Source organism: Microtus pennsylvanicus, chromosome 1 (genome assembly GCF_037038515.1).
Source record: "Microtus pennsylvanicus isolate mMicPen1 chromosome 1, mMicPen1.hap1, whole genome shotgun sequence".
NCBI lineage: Eukaryota > Metazoa > Chordata > Mammalia > Rodentia > Cricetidae > Microtus > Microtus pennsylvanicus.
In genome coordinates, this window is record NC_134579.1 from 60524453 (window position 1) to 60547940 (window position 23488).

A 23488-nucleotide genomic window follows, 5' to 3' on the forward strand; every position below is an offset into this window, starting at 1 on the left:
TAGGTGAAAGAACACACTCCCCCCCCCCCGGAAATATTATACCGTATATAGAGAAATGGGGTTTTAAAAAGTGAATGGGTAAAATAAACCAAAAATAAAAGGAAGAACCCCTAACTAAGATATCACTGATTATTTTTTACCTACTTTTTTTGTTCAATTTTGAAGAATTATAATTGAGGTTTGGGTATTTAAGATAAGCATTTTATAAGTTATATAGCAGCATCTTGGTTCCTTTGATTTGCCTATAGTTTTTGGTTTCAAGATGCTCACTCTCACCCCAGTTGGTCTGGATTTCAAGAGCTACTGCCCCATCCCAACAACCGAACTGTGACCCCCATCAAGTGGAGCCTGAGACACTTCATGGGATCCCCACAAGTCAGCCCCACCCTCTCTGCCCTCCAGTGCTCAGTGTGACTCAGCAGCCCTTTATTTCAAAGCTGGCACACATTTTCAACTACCTGTGATTTGTTTTAAATACATGCTGGCAAACACATGCTACTAGTGCCTTACATGCTATAGTTAACTGTTTGGCAGAGTTGGCCTGGAGGCACGCATTGGAACGATGCTCTGGCTTGATTTGTATCAGGCGGTAAAGTGTACCGCCTGTCGCGGGAGCATGAGGCAGACTCCTCATCTCTAAGGAGCAGTAGAATCCCTGTCTTCAGGGAGCTTTAATCCAAATGAGGAAATGTGATTCCTCCTCGAAAACCAAAGCTAAAAGAAAATTTAGGTGCAATCTGAGAGCCCACATGATAAACTTCCCAAGTGCAACTGACTCAAAAAGAAGAGTAGGTGTTGGCTAAGTGTGGGAGGAAGTGGGTTGTTTGAGCCCTTGGTCCTATGCAGTGAGTGTAGGGAGGGCTTGGGACGCAGTACCCTTTCAGTTGGCTAGACAAATGACAAGAGTTGGGGGGGGTGATCCAGGTCAGGAAGATGCAAGCCTCCCACTACTTTTTGCCTGTGTCCTTCAGAGTCTCTGCCGCCCAAAGTGACCGTGTCTGAACTCTGATCTCCCCATAGCGAGGACGTTTGCAAACGTGGCTTCACAGTCATCATCGACATGCGGGGCTCCAAGTGGGACCTCATCAAGCCCCTCCTCAAAACCCTGCAAGAAGCCTTTCCCGCCGAGATCCATGTGGCCCTCATCATCAAGCCCGATAACTTCTGGCAGAAACAAAAGACCAACTTCGGCAGCTCCAAGTTCATCTTTGAGGTGAGACAGACCCCTGTCTCCCTCCCTTCTGCTCCTCTGTGCAGTCAGTATATTCCTCCCTTTCCTTCCCTGTCTACACTATGATGGCCAAGATGTCAGGGGCAAAGACTTGCAGATGCCTTGGCCATCTTGGCCTTACCAGTTACATTTCCGGTATGAATAAGAGGCTCAAGAAATGATCCCAAATGCACAACTTCATTATACAATCCTATATACTGTTGATGGGAGTGTACATGGCATCAATATTTCTGACAACAACATTGCAACTGTATCAAAACTTTTTAAGAATGTATCTGTTGATCTAGTAATTCTTCTGAAAAACTATTCTTATAAAACAAAACAAAAAGATTAAAACAAATTAAAATTGCAAACAAAATGCCAATGAACATTTTCATTATAGTTCATTTTTCAAAGAGAATATATATTGTATATATGTATATATTATATGTGTATAATATAATATGTCTATTATATATACTTATACAGATATAATATATTAACATGTACATGCATTTACTGATCTTTTTACTAACAAGCCATTAATTTTGGTGACACTGATATAGGAATCGTATAAAGCTATTAAAATCATATTTAGAAAATATTACACAATGTTCATGACATATAATTTTTAGAAGGCATATCATAGAACAGTATTGGCAGTGTGATCTTGAATGGTTTTAATCTCTGTGAAGAGGAGCCTGAGAAGTGGAATTGTGTGCAGTGCCTTATTTAAGGCGACTAGAAAATGGGCTTTATTTTATTCATGGTTTTTTATCCTTTTTTGAGATGAGAAGCGACTTTCATGTCCATGAAAACATGTTGTTTTTAAACTAAATTCTCTAGAGTGCATATAAGTTCTTGAGACTTCATGATGACAACACATAAGATTAAATCAGAGGTTTAAACATTTCTTGGTCTAGCCAAATTTGAGGAGGGGGGGGTTGTTTTAAAGACAGAACTGCATTTAACTTTCAGTTTCCCGTTCTAGAGTGCTGTCCCCGAGGACTAGGAGTGCATATGTTTTGGGGTGGTGGCCCCAGTTGGCTGCAATTTGAGTACAAACGGCCTGACCTCTTGACTGAGGACGTTTTCTCTATTAATAGCCCAAGAAAATTGTCTTGGTACAAAAACCATTAAACATCACACACAGTCTCCCAGAGCCCTACCTAAAGCTCCAAGTCCCGCAGAAAACACTTTCAACCTTTTTGGTTTGTTTTTACAGTGCTAGTGACACCTGTGCATTTAAAAGGGGGAGAACCTGAAAAGGGGGTTTCTAAGAACTCTGGAAACATTTGCTTCTCTGTCCTGCCCGCTCCATGACCCTCTTCACCCCAAGCTGAACAAAGTTGTCTCTGCCTCCTAAGGCAGAGATGCAGAAGGCAGATGGGTGGTAGCTTTTCCTCAGCAAAGCAATTAGGAGCCTTAGTGGTCTTAGCAACAGCAGATGGAGTCCCTGCTCAGACCGAGGCAGCCCACGAGATGGGAAGGAGGGCGGGGGCTCGGCCTGCAGCAGGTGTCCAGTGAGCCGCCAACAGCTCCCGAGTGTTAACTTCCTAGATGTGGTGAGCATGGCCAAGCTGGGAAGACAACGTGTTCCAGAGTGAGGAGTCTCAGCGTTAATGCCCACAACCCCCTGGGAATCTGGAAAACATGGAATCTGCCTCTAGCCTGTGATGGGCCTACGCCATCTGACAGGCTCTCCAGTGGCACGGATGTTGATGGTCCAAATGCCATGTTTTGGAGTAGCCAAGACCTACAGAGTTCTGTGCCACTGGCTGCATATTAGAATCACCTGAGGACATTTAAAGTCACCCGCTGCTGAGTTCTGGTAGAATGACATTGGGATCTCTATGGGCTTGTTTCCTCAAACTCCCTAAAGCAATGGTCCTCAACCTGGGAGCCAAATGACCCTTTCACAGGGGTCGCCTAAGGCCATCAGAAAACACAGACGTTTAACATTACAATTCATAACAGCAACAAAATTATAGTTATGAAGTAGCAACAAAAATTATTTTATGGCCAGGGGTCACCATAACATGAAGAACTGTATTAAAGTGTCTCAGCATTAGGAAGGTTGAGAACCACTGCCCTAAGGGATGTGGTGAGCAGTCAAGAATGAGAGTCTCTGCTCTAGGTCAGCCCTCCTTTCCATGAAGCTCCATCTCGTGTCTCATTTTGGGGGGGGGAGATACTCAGAGAGCCATGAGATACAGGGACGGGCAGCTCTTGCTGGCTAATATGTTAGATACTCGCTGACCTTCATTTCTGACCACAGTAAGTGTGGGTGGGGCACCTGGTCTCCTCTGAACCTGACACACATGGACACATTTAATCAGGTTCAACCTGATTTAGCTCTGCTCTACAAGGAAGGAGACTGGGTCCCTGAAAACTTAGATAGCTTGTCCTAAATCATGACATTAGTAAGGGAGAGCCTAATCAGAGCGGGGAGAAGCCCAAAGCTCTGCAGGAAGGGAAAGGTGTTTATTGGACAGTAGGGTGGCTGCTTGCTGGAGACACTGTTCCTGGACACAGTAGTCTCCACTTCGAATGAAAAGCCCAACTGTTACCTATCCCCAGTTCTTTTCAATGTGCTGTAGAGCTGGAAGAACCAGGGAGATGAGTTTGTTCCAGTTTGGCCACTGAGACAGTCTCTGAAATCCTCGCAGCCCAGCAACTGATCACATTGCTGAACCCACCCATGATGATGCCCTGGCCCGCAGGCTTCAGGTTGTCAGAGAAAATCAGCCCCTATCTCCATGGCAGAGACTGGGTTAGTTTTTCATCCAGTTTTTGTTTGTAGACTCTGAAGGCCCAGCTGTGGTGAACTCAGGCTGTGGAGGAGGGCAGATGATGGAACACAGGGCAGTCTTTCCTTGGCTATGACTGTGGTCACGTGCAGAGGTTTGTTGAAGCAAACAGCAATCTGTTCAACCTGTGATCCTGGCTGATTTGTGGCTCCTGACCTGTGGGCCCTATGGACTCCCTCGTACCCTCTTGTAGGCAGGCTGTGGTTTGAATTGCATGGACTTGTCTTTCTTCCCTCCTGCTTATTTCTGCCCTTCTGTCTTCCCCCACCGACCCACATCAATGTGTCTCCTTTTCCTTCCCAGACAAGCATGGTGTCTGTGGAGGGCCTCACGAAGCTGGTGGACCCCTCCCAGCTGACAGAGGAGTTTGATGGTTCCCTGGATTACAACCATGAGGAATGGATTGAGTTGCGCCTCTCCTTGGAGGAGTTCTTCAACAGTGCGGTACACCTGCTCTCACGCCTTGAGGACCTGCAGGAGATGCTGGCGCGGAAGGAGTTCCCTGTGGATGTGGAGGGTTCCCGGAGGCTTATCGATGAGCACACACAACTTAAGAAAAAGGTGCTGAAGGCCCCTGTGGAGGAGCTGGACCGGGAGGGGCAGCGGCTGCTCCAGTGCATCCGCTGCAGTGATGGCTTCTCAGGGCGCAACTGCATCCCAGGGAGCGCTGACTTCCAGAGCCTTGTCCCCAAGATCACCAGCCTCCTCGACAAGCTGCATTCCACCCGGCAACACCTGCACCAGATGTGGCATGTGCGAAAGCTCAAGCTAGATCAGTGCTTCCAACTGCGGCTATTCGAGCAGGATGCAGAGAAGGTAGGAAGGGAGTGGGCCAAGCCTGAGCTGAGGGTTGTGGGGCATAACTTTATTGGGAAACTGTTAGGGTTATTGGTCCAAATTTTTGCTTGGAGAAATTTGGTTGAAATCCTTTTTAAAAGATGCCCCTTGGTTTCAGAGAGCTTAAATTATTTCAATCTCATATTTGGCCATTGACCACTTATTATTAACGTTTATTGTTACATTATTTTTTAGTATATGCTAGGCTCTGTTCTTTTGGCTATCTATATAGATTAACTTGTGTTAGCCTTCCTCGGAGTCCTGAGAGGTAAGTGGACTACCATGGTTCCATCTTCCGGTGGAACTAGCTAAGCGTGGGAGTGTAATCTGGTTGCAGAGTTCATGCTTGGATCAATGCAGTTAGACACTGCCCTCTGTGCCTATGATGAGCGAGGGAATTGAGCTGCTAGCAGCCAAAACAGCAGCACTATTAGCAACCATTATCGTCCCTTCATGGACTTTCCTTTCTAGGAAATTTGAAGTATGGATTCTGTTTTATCTGGACATCCCTTCAACCCCTGTGAGGCAGGTGGTGGTATCTGTCTTGGCACAAGACAGCCGAAGCTCTTTGTTCTTGGCAACGCTGACCTAAGAATCTAGTCTTTTGTTTCCGAGTTCCAGACTCTCCTGGCCATACCACTTCTTTTTGAAGCCCGTTTTCAGATAAGATACCGTTTTCCCAGCAGTACATATTCAAAGCTTTCTTCTTGTCATGGAAAAGTAAGCTGTGAGAAAGAAAACAGAATAAGAGACACCTAGAGTCTCTGCCGAGAACATGAAAGCACCTTCTCTGGTAAACTAACGTGGAGAAAGAAGGGTCTGCTCCTAGGTGCCCTTGAAGAAGAGGGAAACTGGCTCCCTCCCTCCTATTGGTTTCTAGGTGTGACTGTCATTTAAGTGTATGGCATTGCTCTCTGAAATACTGTGGCGTGTTCAGGAACCTGTGAATTTTACAGTATCTGACACAGAGGTGTTTAAGAGCTCAGATCATGGTCTGAGGAAGTAGCTCAGCTGATGAAGTACTTACCTTCCAAGTTGGAGAACTTGAGTTTGATTTCCAGAACTCACCTAAAATGCCGAGCATGGTGGTACATGCTCACAATCCCAATCCTGGGGAGGAGGAAACAGATAAATCCTCGGATATGAGTAACCCATCCAGCCTAGCCTAACAGGCAAGCTTCAGGTCCCAGTGAGAGATCACATCTCAACAAATAAAATGGACAATTCTTTAGGGACAACATTTGAGGTTGACCACTATGGCCTAGACATACATGCACCCACACACATATGAGAATGCACACCTGCATATGCACACACATGCTTACACATGAACATACACACACACACACACACACACACACACACACACACACACACACAGAACCAAGATTGAAAGTATCTTAGGTACTTTGAAGAAGTAAAATCAAGATCTAAAACTTTCTACATAACAATCCTAATTTATATATGTAGAAAAAATTACCATAGATGGATACATTTAATTTATAAATTCCAGACTTATGAATGGTTTTAATGTTGATGGGCAGGCAAATTTTCTGATCTTTTGTGATCACTAGAAAATCAATCCATGTAGTTTTGAAAGAATTCATATCCATTTCTACAGTAAACTTGTGATCCTGAATGGTGAGCCATGCAAAGTTTCCTGACCTCCTTTAGACCTCTGTGCCCAGTGATGTGGCAGCCTGGGTCTACCCTGCCTGACTTGCTTAGATCACAGAACCCCTTGTACCACAGGCCAGGTCAGGAACCAGCTCTTAGGAAAACCAGAGCCGATACTTTAAGTGCTGGGATATCTGAAATACTTCCAGTTTCACTTGAGATCTATGGTCTAGGGCAGGAATTCCATTCTGAAGCCTGTCCTGGGAAAGGTTATGCCAATGAACCAGAGACAGGTAAAGACAGGGGCTCATATCCGCCTAGCTATGTTTTAGATTTTAGATCACTTTAGGATGTCCCTGTAGCTCAAAGCTATGAAAAGCCTGCATAGAACACCAGTAATGTCTGCTTCGAAGACAAAAGAGCATCTCTTGGCTGCCGAAGTTCCCAGGTGGGAAGGCCGCCCTTCTAGAGTCAACTGCATTCCATTCAACTAGCCAGGGGTAGCTGTCCCTCATAGAGCCTCTCAATTCATCTCCCAAGAATTGCACAGTTCATCAGTATTCCTGGGTAGCGACCCGGAGTGGCTTGCCCAAGATCATACTTCTGGCTAAACAGGGTCGGTATTTTAGTTGGCCTTCACAGCTTCCTCAAGCTCTTCTCCGGGAACCCTTTTGCCTGCCTCTCTATTCCCAGGACTCATCTCATGCTAACACTGAATACCAACCACCTGTTTGTCCCTAGGTCACTTGGCTAATGTGTTGATATTCTGAATAAAGTCTCCCACTTCACTTTGTGTGTGTATGTGTGTGTTGTATACAACTATGTGTCCCTAGGTCACTTGGCTAATGTGTGGATATTCTGAATAAAGTCTCCATTTCTACTTTCTTGGGTGTGTGAATGCATGTACATGTGTGTGTTGTGTAGAGCTATGTGCAGGTACACTTGCCTGTGTGTGGTCATGCACACCTGTTCATACACACAAAGGCCAGAGGGAAACATCAAGTGTCTTGCTCTATTGTCTTTCTCTTTTCCTTTGAGATAGGATTTCTAATTGAACCTGAAGCTAGACTGGTAGCCAAGAAGTACAAAGGATCCTCCTGTCCCTGCTCCTTATAGCTCTCAGGTTACAGGCATGTATGTGGCCACATCTGGATTTTTGCGTGGCTATGGATCCTGAGCTGGGGTCCTCAGACTTGTATGGCAAGTGCGCTTAGACACTGAGTCATCTCTTTAGTTCCCCAAATCACACCATCTAATGCTTACTCTTAGCCCTTCCCCTTCCGGAGATATGGACTTCTTGTCTGGAAAAACATACAGACTTCTCACAATAATATTTGTAAGTACAGACAAAAATATACATAGGTTTATAAAACAAATAAAATACAGTATTAGCTTTTCAAAAATATGTACCTCTTTATTAACGTGACAAATGTAAGATCGACTTGAAGTCTAATGGCTACAATGACTTGGAAACAGGAATAAACATGAATGGTATTTCAGGACGGCAGCGCTGATGTTATGTGGAAATGTTTGTGTTGCTGCTGGTATTAAAAATACCGCTTTAGCTAAGTCTGGATCGTTGGTTGTCTGTGTTCATAATGGAGAGGAATGCTGTATTTCAGCTAGACATTATTGAAAATGATGGTGCCCCCATGTAAGTATATTATCACCGTTTATGGATTTAAGCCCATGAACTCAGTTTAGAACCCGTCTTCTGTGGTGTACTTATACCTTGAAAGAGAAAAAGTGAGGCTGGAGAGATGGATCGATGGTTAAGAGCACTGGGCATTCTTTCAGAAGATTCCCAGCACCCTCATGGTAATGAACAGTTGCCTGTCATTCCAGTCCCAGGGGATCCAGCACCCTCTTCTGACCTCTGTGAATACTGCACACACATAATGTACATACATACATATGCAGAAAAAACACATACACATAATATACAGCATTTTAAAAAGAAAAAGAAGTGTGTTTGTGCATGTGTATGAATGTACATTTCTGTGTGTATGTAGGGATATTCAGGGAAGGACAGAATTAAATTATTAAAAACAAAACAGAGCTAAGGAGAGGGATGCTGGGAATATTTTGACATTGAGTCAGTGTTGAGACTGCCGCTCAAGCTTGACCCAGCTGCCACAGAAAATGCGTTGGGTGTGGAGCCAGGGAGAAAAGCAGTCCTTTAAAGTTGTGCCTCAGCCTTTGACTTATTTGGTGCTTTCGGACAGGGTCAGGAGGGTGATGCTTTGGAGTGGGGCTGTGTGCACATCCACATCTAAACAAGGGCTTGAGGAAATAGTTCCTGTATGAGCCACATCTCAGCCTCCTTTCAGGCAGCGGGGGTGGTCGGTGGAGTGTCTCCAGATCTGGGAAGCTCTTGGCAGTCAGTTGAGTTCACTGACCACTCTGCTCCTATTTTTATAACAGAAGTGGGCAAAGAGTGTCTCCTCTGGCCCTGCAAGGTGACCACTTGCCTTCCAGGCATGAATAATAGGTTGGTGACTCCCCACTTACCCACTGTCCTTGGAGAATGAAGTTGTCTCCTACCACCTTTCCTGACCCCTGTGACAGCCCCTGTTTTATACAGGTCTTGGAGATGGTAGGGACAGAGCCACGATTTCTCCCAGTCAGGAGGGGGGCTCTATCCTACAAATGTCATAGAGCAGGCTTCCCGTTTGTATTATTGTGAGCATAAAGAAGCTGTCCTTCTTTGTACAGATGAGCTTGGATAAATATGAAGGCTAAAATTTCTAACCCAGAGCTCACTATCCAACAACAGTAACAAAAAGACAGATACCTGTTTCTTTATGTGTCAAAGCAGATTTGAGGGTTAATTGATGTAAAAAAGGCACATGTTTAAGGTAGACAATCTGATGAGACATAGATATGAGGAGACACCTTGAAGCCACCACTGTGATCAAGGTCATGGGCATTCTCACCCTCTGAATGCTCCCCTTCTCCCTTCACTCTTTCTTAATGTCTGCTGTGGCCTGAATTGCCTTAGGCATAGCTGCTGTGTTTGGGAGTTCCCAGGAATGAGAGATCATCTGCACTCTGCACTCTGGAGTGATGGAGAGGCCTAATAAGGAAGCTGGGGGTGCTGGGTAATCCAGAGATGATTTAACTAGCCAATGATGATGGAAGATGAACCACTTCTGCCTCGGCCCAGAGCCCTCTGGTCTGTAACTAATGGGCCCATACAGCACTGTGTTCGCAGAACATACGTCCAGTTGCTCGCACAGATTAGCCTGGGGCAGATAGTTGTTCTCCATCCCGCTTCGTTTCTAGTTACATCTGCCCCTGGCTGCAGTGGTTCCCCATGTGAGGAAAATCTTTGCCATATAACCATAGCCTGTTATCAAAGAGAAGGGGTGGACTCTGTGGAACCAAAAGTCAGTCACCAGACTCAATGCCTACGGAAGAGGAAAGGGTGAACACTTTCCAGAGGCGGTTCTTCCGTAGGCGCTGCTGTGTCCTGAGAGCCTTGGGTAACATTTAACATGTTAGGCCTGGAAGGAATCTTAAAACAAAAGCACACCTCCCACACATGGTAAGAAGGCTCAGTCTTGTGTAATGTCAGAGATTGTTACTCATGATGCCCACTTAGAAGTCGATGCCTACAAGAAGCATCAGAAAAAACATCCTGACGTCATTTCACCACCTGCCTTCCGGACTATCTTTACAGGAAGGGAACTTGTTCAGAAGAGTCCCTGATAAAATGATTAAGTGATTGGGAAACCATGGTCACTCACTCCTGACTAGGCCTGCTGTCCTGATGTCTCTCCAGTCGGCCATTTAATGCCCGCCCACCGCTATTCTGGGAAAGTGGATATTTCTTTTTTTTTTTTTTTATTCTGGTGAATTTTCAAACAGTGATCACGGTACGGTGACCTAGTGGGGCTTCAGAGCTTTGAAACCAGATTACTGCTTTGCCTAGCATGTTCTATTTGTTTCCTATATAAACATGTACTTTGGAAGTGACCAAAATAAGACAAGACCTCCTCCATCTCTCGTATGGGCCTGGCTTTCATATACTTGGTTGTGTATTTATTCTCACATTGTGAAATTCCATTCGTACTTATTATGCCATGTCAATACAGAAATGGAGGTGTGGAGATTGACACTTAGGATTTGTCCTGGGGTTCCAGTGGCCAATTGTGACACTTTATGCGTATCTTAGAACCTCCTGACCTCCAATTATATTTCAACAAAACCCAGAACTGGGGCTGACTGAGTGCTCTTTGCCCTGTGCTTCCGTGTTGCAGTATTGTCATGGTCAATACACTCCCTTAACAGGGACATCTTTTGAGGGGGATGAAGTGGTGTGGCCATAGTCATAGTTGTTGTAGGTGTGCCAGTGTCAGGGGAGGTGGCTGAGATCAACACTTTTGTTTGTTTGTGCTTGTTTGTCTGAGAGAGTAATTCTTTGTGTAGCCCTGACTGTCCTGGAACTAGCTTTGTAAACCACACCAGGTTGGCCTCGAACTCACAGAGATCCTCCTGCCTCTGCCAAGATAATCACTTTGAAGGAGACCTATCAAAGTCTTCACAGTAGTTTGACACAGTCCCGCACTCCAGTCCCTTACCCCTTTTCCGTGAGACCTGCCACACTGGAGAACATCAGAGCCCCTTTATAGTTCAACAATTCTAAAATACCGTATGCTGTCTTGTCCTCCCTGCTCCCCTCATATCTGCAGGAGGTCCTCTTGGTTTGGGAATGGTGGGAAGTAGCAAACTTTTCTCAGCAGGTGATCTCCTAAGTACCGTCCTGCTTTAGCAAGCCACGCTGCTGCCCAGGGGATTTAATGGATGTAATGGGGATGCATGTGGAGATGCCTGGCCCCTGAGTGCCTGCTGCTTCCCTTGTTGACTTCCTGTCTTCTCTCTACATGACTGATATCCTGGTTCAGTCTTCAGCCACCGCTGCCCACTGAAGCTGTGCTGTGTGTCTTGGATGTTCTCTTACTGTCCTCATGTGTGTTTCTGAGGCTGTGATGAAACACTAACCAAAAGAACTTGGGGGCTTAAGGGTTTATTTCATCTTACACTACTGAGAAAGAGGCCATCCCTGAGGGAACTGAGGGCAGGAACTCAAGGCAGAACCTGGAGGCCAGAACTGAAGCAGAAAGCAAGGAGGAAAACTGCTTACTGGTTGCTTAGCTGCCTGACTTATACAACTCAGGACCACCATCCATAGTAGGCTGGGCCTTCCTGCATCCAGGCCAGTCAAGAAAATGCTCCACAGGCCGGGTGGGTGAAGGCAGTTATTCATTTAAGAGTTCCTCTTCCTAGGTGTGTCTAGGATTGTGTCAAACTGAAAAAAGCTAACTAGCACACTTATGTGTGGACTTGCTTCAGAGGATTCTCGGTAAACTCTTTGTTTTGCTTTGCTTTGGAGCCTGTCCTGGAACTAGCTCTTGTAGACCACTGTGAGTTGGCCTCAAACTCACAGAGATCCACCTGCCTCTGCCTCCCGAGTGCTGGGATTAAAGGCGTGCACCACCACCACCTGGCTTTCAGTGACTTCTAATGAAACACAACTAAGAATTGATATTTGAGAGAAGTTGGAGTTAAGACATAGATCCGCGGGATCCTTATAAGTAAGCAGGTTGTGCAGTTGTTTTTGGCTAAGGAAAGGAGGTCAAGTTGAGGTCCCACTTGATGGGTTGCATGGGAAGGGGACCCTCTGCAGGAAAAGGTCTCTGCAAACACTGTCTATCCTTGAAGTAGCCCCAGATGAAAGTGATTAGTTCTAGCTTCCTGAGGGAGCCCATGAATTTTCTTATCACCTTGTACATCTGATTCACTACTATCTGCTTTGTAAATAGCTAGGCGTTTATGTGTCTTCATTTTATTTTATCACTTTATTTTATTTTTGTGTTTTGTCTGCCCATATATCTGTGTACCATGTGTGTCTCTCGAACCCATAGAGTGGATATTACTACTACAGGTGGCTATGAGTCACCATGTGTGCTCAAAATTGAACTTTGGTCCTCTGGAAGAGCAGCCAGTGCTCTTAATCACTGAGCCATCTCTCCAGCCCCATGTCTTAAACCTTTATAAACAAGGGGTCAGAAACGTTTCTTATAATCTATCCAGGATATATATGTATGCATTTTATATTCTTAGAAGACTATGCAAATAAAGTAATATAGTTTTCGTATTAATCACAACGAGAAAGATGTGTGGGGCTCCCGTGGGTGAAGGGGCTCACAGTAGGCAGCAGGCCCCTGCAGAAGGGCTGTGTGCATATGTGTTTTTGAGAATTGTTTGACCTGTTAGCCACGTTAGCATTTCAAGACATTCCCAGGACGCCCCATTGCTGGGCAGAGTCTTCAGGACGCTTGACTCTTTCCTGTTCTCTTCCTCCAAAACCAAAGTGGTTCTGATCACTCTTTAGAGCCCAAAGCAGAACCTAAAGTGGGCTGGCTAGAATCAGTATGGTCAGTTGTGGAGAAATTCCACTACTTCTCCTTCTGTACTGGAAATGGTCCCATTGTCTCTTCTCTTCCCCTGACCTTCAGCCCAGTGTCCTGGAAGGCCACAGTAAGCGTGACTCCACAGCCATTTGTCAAAGTGAAGTGCTTTTGTACTAATCACAATACCAATGCTTGATACGGGTTTGATTGACAGTTTTGAAAGTGTTCTCACACCCACGAGCCTAGAGGTTTTCTGGCTCAGCCCTTTCCTTTTACATAGAAGAATTTGGACCAGAGCAGAGACCCACCCAAAGTCACGCAGTCAGTGGTTCAATGTTGGTCTGCCATTTTCTTCATGTGGTAGGGCAGGCAGGCATGGATCTACTACCTGCTCTGCAGGTAGAAAAGCCAAGGCCTGTAATGAGGAGAATTTTCCTGGGATAGAGAGAGATGGGAGCTCTGAGGCCAGTGCTGCCCTCACCCACATACATACATACACACACATACACACACACACACACATGCATGTGCACAAATATATGCACACACACATGCATGCACATACAATCACATGCACATGCACACACACAGGGCATGAGGAGGAGAGAGGGAACAAGGCATGCAGATATATACTTGCAAATACTCCTATCTGCACACCCATACACAGACTATAATTTAGAGATGTCTTGCCATACAGAAAAGGCAACAACAGGGTAGTCAAGGGCCTGAGGACAAGTGCTGCCTTCCATATGCCCTTAACCATTTCTGTGGTGAAGGACCAAGCCCTGGACAAGCTGTGGAGGGCTGTGCCGAGTCTCCATGGGATTTATTAGTCTCAGCCTATTTCATTGGGAAGGAGGCTTCAAAGAGAGCTGCAGTCTTTGTGAGGCCAAGAAGGCAAGATCTTTTCTGGGCAGTGTGTAATTTCCTGCTTTCTTTGGAAAAAGGTTCTGGTACCCACTTAATTCTTGGCCTCCCCCCCCCCCACTCCTCTCCAGACCTAAAGAGTCGAACCTCTTCACCTCTTGTTGACTGGGCTCAGGGCAAGGAAGTGTGTCTGTACCCCACCCCCTTGACACAGAACACAGTGTTCCGAATTATTTCCAGTCTGCCGGCCCTGGGAATTTGTACTTCTTCTCCTCATTTCCTCCTCTTGAACGTTAGAAACCTTAGATCCTGAAAATAATCCAAGCCGTAGTGTTGTGCAGGCTGGAGGTGGAAGTGCTTCCCCAAACCGCTTCTCTCCCTCTCGCATCCTTTCCAGCCTCCTCTCTTCCTCCTCCATCCTCCTCTCTTCCTCCTCCTGTATTTCAGCTCGAGTTCATATCCTGGCCGGAGCATTCTTCTTGGGAGTGTGGCTGAGCAGCATGGAAGGAGGCTATGAGGAATGTTTGGGGCCTGGGAGTCTTTGGCTCTCCACTGTGACCCTGTCACAAGGCTGTATGTAAAGTCTACCTGTGCAGCCGCTACTTATGAATGGACCCCAGACAAGGAAATCCAATCAAAGATAGGGTGTATGTCAGGAGGGTGCACAGAACAGCCCCTGAGAAACATTCATCAGCTAACTCATCTAGTCACCGGATGCCTGCGACTTACTATGCACCCTTCCCTGTTCTGAGGAGCAGAGATCTCTTTCCTCAGGCATCAGACAGGAACACGGATGCAGGGCTCCATATTATCTAAGAAAGAGATGGCTTCCATACAGGAACCACTTCAGTGGCTAGTGCTTGGGTGAGTTCAGATACCAAGGTACTTGTTCTTCCTGGGTGAGATAGGATGAGGAGGTGTGTGGGAGAGAGAACAGGTGGTAGTCTAAGAAAGAAGACAGCATCTGAGCTCTAGTTCAGTCTTAGAAGTGGAAGCGTGGCTAGGGTATGCTCCTCCCTCATTTTTTTGAAGACAGAATCTTGTTGTGTTGTTGTGAGGCCAGGCTGGCTCCAGACTCAGAATCCTCCAGCCTCTGCCTCTTGAGTTAGATTACAGGCCTGCATTGGCCAGTGTCAGCTTGGGTCCTCATTTTGAAGAGCCAAGAACTCTGTGGTATAATTCATAAACTAAAACAAAGTGTGTGTCTGTTTTGGGTGGGGAGCTTCTTCAAGGTTCCTTTCTGGGAATTTCACTTTGAACCAATCACTTTCCTTTCTCTTTACAGGGACTCTCATTCCTACTTCCTTCTTCCCCATTTCCTGTCCCCGCAGGTGCATGTCCTTAGCAGGGGGCCTTCCCCACCCTGTTTGTAAATGTTTCTCTGATCAGTCTGCTCCTCCTTCCCTTTGCATCCCTGCTTCCTTCCATGCCAGAGCAGAGGAGGAGCCACATGTGTGACTCAGGCCTCCAGCAGAAGGCAGAGAGCACAGGCCACAGAAGCCAGGCTTCTAGAGACAACACTAAGTTTGGACTCGGGGAAGCCTTCTGAAGTTTTCAGCCAGTAGCCCCAGCCCTGTCCCTGCCATGCCCTGAAGCCAGTCTCATTCTGCTCCCTTCGGACAGCCCTTCAGAGGCTGGTTAGGTCCCTCATAGTCCTTCTCCAGCCTCTGCTCCATACAAAGTCCCTTGAGTTCTTCCAGTCTGTTTGCGTTGTCGTGGGCCTCTACTTTCAGTGTGGCCTTCCTGGAACCAACTTTTCAAATGGGAGAGGAGGGAGGAGTCTGCAACCTTTGGTCCCGCTTACTTGGGCAAGACAAAGATTTTGTGTGCAGTGGTAGGAGGTGAAGTTGCTTCTTGCTGTTCATCAGGAAACCCCGGGCCTCCCCACTCAGAGAAGGGCGGTCTGCCACTCAGAAAGCCCCATGTGTAAACACAGAAGACTGTCTTCTCACGTGTAATGATAGGCATAACTTTCCAGTTTGGGTGTGTTGGATTAACAGGTTACTGGTGTCCAGATCAGTGGTGGTCTCTGTTCCTCAAGGAGAAGCCCAACTCAGGGGCATGTGTTGTTCCAGCCTCGTATCTGAGTCCCATTGATCTTCCCAAGCATGGCAGAAATTACAACATCTTGTCATGGAGAGAATCAAAACCATCACCGCCTGCAGAAGCAGCATCACCCTGTGTCCGGCTCCTCCTGCGAAGGCATCTCAGTTCCATGAAGTACTGACTCTAGTTGGAGTCCCAGGTGGCTTTTTCCTCCGTGATCCCAGTCCAAGAAATCCATCGTAGTGCTCCTTTACCAACCCCAGCCCCTCCTTAGTCAACTGGTGTGTGTGTGTGTGTGTGTGTGTGTGTGTGTGTGTAATGGGGGGGGGGGAGACTTGGTTAGAGAAATCATGAACTTTGCATATGGAGAGGGAAAAGGGGGTGTTTTTCACATGGTTGACTAATTGCCCCATTATAAGATATTTGCCTTGCCTGAAAACTCCCTGGGAGGCTGACTATACCAAGAGGTATCAAGAGTGAGTATGAACCCCCCATTGGCCCTGGCCATCCCATCTGGTCGTCAAACTACTCGCAGGCCTCATCTCACAGAGCCTGCAGATCACAGCCAGCTTGTTTTGATAACTCTGGTTTTGATAACTCTGGGTTCCTGGGAGGCACATTGTGTCCTCCCTGGGCTGTCAGAACCAAGCATTTGAACACTAGCCCTGAGCTGGCACAAGAGCACCACCTACTGCTGAGCCTTCCAAGGGTTTCTTTCTAAGGCCTTGCTGTTCCGTTTCCTCCCACTGTGGAGAGTTTGTAGCAGATCCCACATGGTCCTTCTGTACAAACCCAGGTGAGGGCAGGTGGAGTGGCAGATAGGGTATGAGGGGGAAGAAAAGTCCTGGAGACAAGGAAAGGAAGTGAGAGCAGGTGGTGAGCCAGCGTCAGAGAGGAAATGAAGGGAATGCCAGGCCGGCGTCACTGATGACTGACAGGGAGGAGGAACAACAGGTCCCTCAGTTATTCTGGGAGAAGGATTAGTAACCAAGTGAAATCCAAAGTGGCATTTCTCCTGAGGCACAGAAAAGTGGAGGAGGTGATGAAGGTCTCTAAAGCACGATTGTGCATTATGGGGTCCTCAAGAACAGCAGGCTCTGTCTTACCCATAGAAGCTTACCTCAGTCCTCTGAGGACTGGGCAGACTCTGCTCCATTCAGGACGCTGCTTCTCTGCTCTGTATAGGAAACTCTGTCAAGAGGGGTCTGGAAGCCAAGCCTCTCCTCACACATGTACCTGGGCCTCACTTCCTGAAGGCTGCTGGGGCTTCAGAGGACAAGAGGGGACAGGGTGCTTGGGCCTCTTCCTCAGCCTGCCTAGCCCAGCATCCTTCGATACAGTGTCCATCTCTCCCACAGCGGGGCTTCCAGAAGTGGGGGCTGCTGCCTGCTCAGCCGCCGGTGGAATCTTCTTCCCAGATGTGCGAATGACTGGCACAGCCGATTTTAGGATGCGTAGGAGGACTGGATGAGAACATCAACCAGACACTCCATTTTTACAGTAAAAATAATAGTTCCCATTTACTGAGTGTATCCTGTATGCCAGGAACAGCCATTAGTTCATCTAAATTAACTTGCCAAGGGGCCAGATCTCGGTGGATGCCTAAATTTAGCTCTGGGATAAAGTTGGGCACTCTTTTCTCAGCTTGTTAAATAGGACCTGACCTCTTCAGTTCTACATTTTGGGAAGCAAGTGAAGTGCATTCCCTTACTCCGATCCTGAAAGTATTTTATCAGTATTTGTGGTTTAAATGGAAAGAATTTAGCCATTCAGAGTCAATATCCCAGGGCTGCCTGGGCTGCCTCCTGGCTTGGCTGGTTCTAGTTCCTATCTGCGTGACTTGCTGGCTGCTGGGTGGCCATTCCATTCTCCCAGGAGGGCAATGCATGGCTTGCCAGAGCCCTGGGGGGTGCAGTCCATCCAGGCGCACGGGTTGGAAATAAAATGCAAAAAGAGGCAAAACTCTGTTTAACGCCTGAAAATATTTATACGAATTAGAGAATGGCAACCGTTCCAACCTCGTCCTTAGTGTAAGTAGGATGAGCGTGCGGAGAAAGGCCCTTTGAGGCTCTGTAGGATCGTGTGCCCCTCCAGACAGAGCTGGGCTGCACTGCATCTGTCAAGAACAGGGTGTGATTTTAGCATGAGGTTTTGCAGCCTGGGCTTCTCTAATCAGAAAGCAACTGCTTTCTGTGACTGTGGGTTTATCCCGTCTGCGCCAAGGGAGTGGGAAGGAGCTGGCACGCATTCCGGATCTGCTGTGCATCACACTGTGTTCGGCTCCCTCCGCACGTCACCGTCTTTATCTGCTTTGCTCCAGACGTCGCAGGGTTTGTGAGACGGAGGTGGGGAGGGGAAGGAATCTGGGGAAGTGGAGGCAGAGGCTGAATTGGTAAGAAGTCTAAAATACATTAAATGCCTTTGTATTTAAGACTGGGGTTAGCAGCCGGGCGGTGGTGGTGCACGCTTTTAATCCCAGCACTCGGGAGGCAGAGGCAGGCGGATCTCTGTAAGTTCGCGGCCAAAAAGGCTACGGAGAAACCCTGTCTTGAAAAAAAAGACTGGGGTTAGCTTAGAGCACCCCCCCCCATCAGGAATAAAGTAAACCTGACTATATCCCTTCTCCCTTAGTTGCTCCCCTTTGCTAGTAAAGTCCTGGCACTTTGCCTTGCACATGTGCCCATTTAGGACCCTGTTTTAACTCCTCAGGACCTTGTTCAAGTGATTCATTCTCATCCCGATGGTTTTTCCTTGTATACCCTTTTTATCTGACCAAACCCTATTGTTTTTCACGTGATAAGTTTTACCACCTTCCAAAAGCTGCCTATGCTCTGCCCTACTTTCTTCTGCCACGTTGGACCAAAGGCTCCTGTGCTGTCAGCCCTTAGTTTATAAATTCATTAAAGTGCTTCACACATTCGATGACTTTAGCAGAATAGTGACTGTGCTTGTCTCCCTGCTAGTCTGTGACCTTGGTCTTCCACCCGTCTCTAATCCAGTGTCTGGGACTGAGTGGATAGTTAACAGGTGAATGAAACATTGTATCACATATGGTGACACGTGGTTGTATGCGGCCGGTGCTTTGGGCTGTAAAAAAAATAGAAAACTGGATTGAAAGAGGATTAAATATCAAAGGCGTGTATTATTTCTCAACTTTAAATAGACGTGCAGAGGCTAAGCTTCAGGCAGAGAGATGGACCAGTGAAGTCGGTCATCAAAAGCCCAGGAGCTTTCTACCCCAGTGTTCTCCTCAGAGCGTCACCCACGACTCCCCTGTCGTCCTAAGATGAAAGCCAACAGTCAGAGCAACAGGCTTCATTTGTTTCACCCAGAGGCCAGTGGGTTGGGAAAAGGGGGGGAAAAAGGAAGGAAGAGGGTACATTCAGACAAACACCGGCTTCCTCTCAATTTCATTGCTTTATATTGGATGAGATCTGCTCATCCCTGAGCCAGCGAATAAGGAGAAAGAGAACTAGCATGGTTGTTTTTAACAAACCATTTAGTGTGGAATGGATGCTGCTGAGCATCAATGTCCAACCTGATTTTCTAGGAGGAACTCTTTAGGGTCAGTCATGTTACACAGTCTCTCTTCCCTCAGGGGCTGTGGCATTCGGTAGTTAAATCATAGTTTAAAGGATACAATTCTAAACTAGCAGCACTTGATACATTTCAGGTATTCGGTAGGTCCATGTGTTTGTTACAACCCTGCTGGATAGTCAGATGCAGTGCCTGTCATCATGGAAGCATTCTGGGGATAGTTCAGCTATGTCTCAGGGCTCTGCTGTTCTCCTGTTTGCTTGCTTTGTGAGACAGTATGCTACTTTCTATTTATGTGTTTCCGCATTCATTAATCCTCTTTTCTGTGTCTACTCTGATGTTAAATCCACACACAAAAAAGAACTTAAGTTCTTAATTCTAGAGTGTTCGTGTAATTCTTTTTTTTTTTTTCTGGTGCTGGGAATCAAATTCAGGGTCTCTGTGATGCTGGGTAAGCACTGTACCATTGAGTCAAACTCTTACCCACATGATTCTTCTTGTGAATTCCAGACCTATTGCAGTCTTCTGTGACTTAACCCAGAACACCCCTCCTTGCCCTGTCCTGTCCTCTTCAGATGCTAATCACAGTTATTTTGGAGGACTTGCCTGCTAATTCAATTCTAAATCATCTCTAGGTCTGTTCCTGTTGAGTAATGTTTTATTATAAGCTGCTGTTCTTTGATTCTTTATATATCTGAGAATTCAGACTCTGTATTAGAGTGTATACACTATAGACGTTTCTGGTGGGGTCATCTTCCTGTAGCTACCGTGATGGCTGTCCGAGGAGAGGACGAGGCCACCAGTGGATCATCTTGACCTTACAGAAATTTGGTGTAGGCTTTGCTGTGGTGGGTGCACTTCCAGGTTTTCCCTGTTCCAGGCATATTCTCGTTCCGAAGCCTTGGCCCTTCCCTGCAGCGTGCTCTTCCTGTGGTCTGAGCTGAATCCCACAGCTCCATGTGAACTGAGTCTTTCTGTTAGGCTCACAGTGAGCCTCACCTCCTGTCCCTTCTGTCTGTCAGACTTTCAGGAGTCTTATCCTTGATTTAGGATTTGACCAGGAACCTGTATAAAGTCATGGTAAAAATTATCAGGAATCCTTTCTAGCACTCTCTCCTCTCTACATGTCTCCTAAATCCCAGGTACCTGGCCAGAATACTATCTCTATTTTTAACACTTGCCAAGACCAGTTTCGCCATGCTGGAGAAGTGGCTCATGGGTAAAGAGCCTGCCTGACTTGTTTAATCCCCAGAACCACAATAGAACCACTGCTGTTGAAGCTCCTAGCTTCCTGTTCTATAGTCTGGGAAATACCAGCAGGGAGAGAACGGGGAAAAGGGGGAGACTTGAGTGTGTATCCCTCCCTTCAAAGATCATAGCCCATGCTGCTTGTTGATGGTAGGGTGGAGTCTAACAGGGGTTCCCTTACCACTGACATACCACAGTTCACGTAAACTTGTTAAACAAAAATGCAAAATAAAAACCCTACTAACTCTAAATTTCAAGAGCAGGGCCCAGAAATCTGTCAATTTTAAGAAAAACCCTTCAGATAGTTCTTCATTAAGGCCAGGCTTATGAACTACTAAGGTAAACACTAAAGAAATGTAGAGGAAACCTTTGTCAGGAGAGCTTCCTCTGGTCAAAGAAGGCATTAGGAGAAATTGAGACTTCAGTTTAGAAGGAAAGGAATGATCTGGAGATTGGGGCTTGGAGCATTTGGCTAGAGGAAGATGTGGGCCATGGTGTGGAAGAGGATGCGCATGGTGTGAAATGCTTGCACGGAGTGAGTGAATTGACTTGGCTGGGGAGCATGGTCGGTATGGAAGGAGATGTGCATGGTGTGAAATGCTTGCACGGCGGTGAGTGAACTGACTTGGCTGGGGAGCATGGTCGGTATGGAAGGAGATGCGCATGGTGTGAAATGCTTGCACGGAGTGAGTGAATTGACTTGGCTGGGGAGCATGGTCGGTATGGAAGGAGATGAGCATGGTGTGAAATGCTTGCACGGCGGTGAGTGAATTGCCTTGGCTGGGGAAGATGGTCGGTGTGGAAGGGTGCTGCGAAATGACAGGGTGAAGCAGATGCGTGAGAAGCACTAAGAAGACTGGATTTTGCTTTGCAGATTAGAAGCAGTCAGTTGTTGGGGGTTGAGGGGATGCCCTGCTGATGTGCTTGCATGGCAGTGAATAAATTGACAGGAATAAACCTGGCCCAGGTGGCTTGGCATAGAGACAGAATGGAGTTGGAGAGACCATAGGGAGGTAGCTGAAATAATCCAGGTAAGAGAGGCTGAGATGTGAGTAGCAGAAGCATTAGAGATAACACCTAAGGTGGGCTCTGGGACGGAAAGTCAAGAGAAGGTGATAATCTGTTGGAAAGGATATGGCAGTTTGACAAGTGGCCAGGATATCAAGGGGTCATTTATGTTGTATCCACAGACAACCCATTATTTCCATGTGTATTTAGAAGATAACTTGATAGTGGCTTAAATGCATGGATTTCGGCAGCAGGCGAGCCCAGCAGGCAAACTCAGATCTGTCTTTAGTATGCTAGCTTGACCATGTGACCTTGACTTGAATCTCCCGAATCTGTTTCTTCACCTAGGAAAAGGGGCGGTGATGGCCGTTGTCACCCCTTAGAGCTATTGTAAGGATTGAGGTCATGTGTATAAACCCCATTGTGTGGCACCTGGCACCTATTCATTCTTGTCAGTTATCTGAGAAGTCACAGATGGAGAGCATCCTGAAACAGGAAATTGCATGGGATGTCGGTTCAGATGGACATTAGATTCTGAATTTATCTTCATCACTTGTAAGCTGTGTGATCCTAGGCAATTCGCTTCTTACTGCAATCATCTCAGTATCTGCGGGGAGTTGGCCCAGAAGCCCCTGAGGCTGTTCAAATTCCTTGTGATAAATGACATAATCTTGACATATAACCTAAAGACACCTTCCAACGTACTTTAAGTGGTCTCTAGATTCCTTATGAGACACAGTGGAGATGCCACATGAATATTTTATTGCATTATTTAGGGAATAATGTCTTGAAAAAAGTCTGCATGCATTTTGTACAGTTACAATTTTTTTCATATATTTTTGATCATAGTAAGTCCCCATATTAAAAATCCTCAGCAATGAAGAGCCAGCCATACTAAATTCTTGCCATGTTTAAAACAGAACTGACAGTGCCTTCTTTGTAACAACATCAATGTGAAGATCACTTGAGCCAAACTGTGGCAGTCCAGTCCTTACAGTATCATAGTAAAGGTTCAAGGGACACAAAAGGGAGCCATGAGTGGGCAGCCAGGGAAGTGGAAGGCACGTGTAGAGAAGTCAATGGACTTGGCAGGCTTCCAGGATTAGGAGGTTCCTGCCATTTCCATCATGCTGAGAGTAGGTAATAAATATAAGGAAAGAGTTCAAGTGTAAGAAAGCCCCCGTTTCCACAAGACAGTGTTATTGGGTGCCAGGAAAGAAGGGGGATGCTAGGCAGATCTGTAGAAAGCTCCAGGCTAAGCGGGCCAGCCAGGTAGTGTCAGGAAAACAGAAAATGAAAACACATCCATTCTTCATGAGAATAAAGTCAAACAGACTTCTGTTCTGTAAAATGCCTTCTGTTCTGTAAAATGGAGTGATGATACTGGATATTAATAATGGGGAAATAACTATGAGATTATTGGGATATTAAGTAAATTAATACATGTCAAATGTTTAGGACAGTATCTAGCACATGAGAATAGTTAATAAATAGTCACTGTTAGGACTGTTTTTTCCTACAGTTTTTGTTATGTGGGAAAACTGAAATTGAGAAAGTGGGGTGGAAAAGAAGAAGACAAGGAGAAAGCACAGTACTGTGTTCAGTGTATTCTGGGTTTAACATTGCAATTGACAGCTGCTGGGGAGCCTTAGTCCCTTCTAAGCATTTAGACTTACAACCTCAGGAAGCCGTGTTTGACACCCGTCCATAAGAATGCTATTCATAGCTTGCTACCAGTCAGTCCTTTCAGATGCCCATCCCAGAAGCCCGGCTCAAGTGCAAGGAGATAAGATCTGCCTTGGCAACTACAAGTGTGGGCATGCTTAAACTCAGTGCCCCATGGCACCCTGTATCTTGTAACACTTGACACAACCGACAAGGTCCTCACAAAG

The 23488-nt window shown here is 46.3% G+C and overlaps 1 protein-coding gene across 28 annotated transcripts in view; it reads left to right on the forward strand.

Annotated features, from left to right (window-relative positions):
• Kalrn (kalirin RhoGEF kinase) overlaps positions 1-23488 on the forward strand; it is a 605871-nt gene that overhangs the window by 205685 nt on the left and 376698 nt on the right. For all 28 annotated transcript variants that reach the window (XM_075965457.1, XM_075965466.1, XM_075965494.1 and 25 more), the window contains exons 4-5: positions 1021-1213; positions 4324-4836. In XM_075965457.1, coding sequence (XP_075821572.1) covers positions 1021-1213; positions 4324-4836 — 706 coding nt within the window. The remainder of the gene's footprint in view (positions 1-1020; positions 1214-4323; positions 4837-23488) is intronic.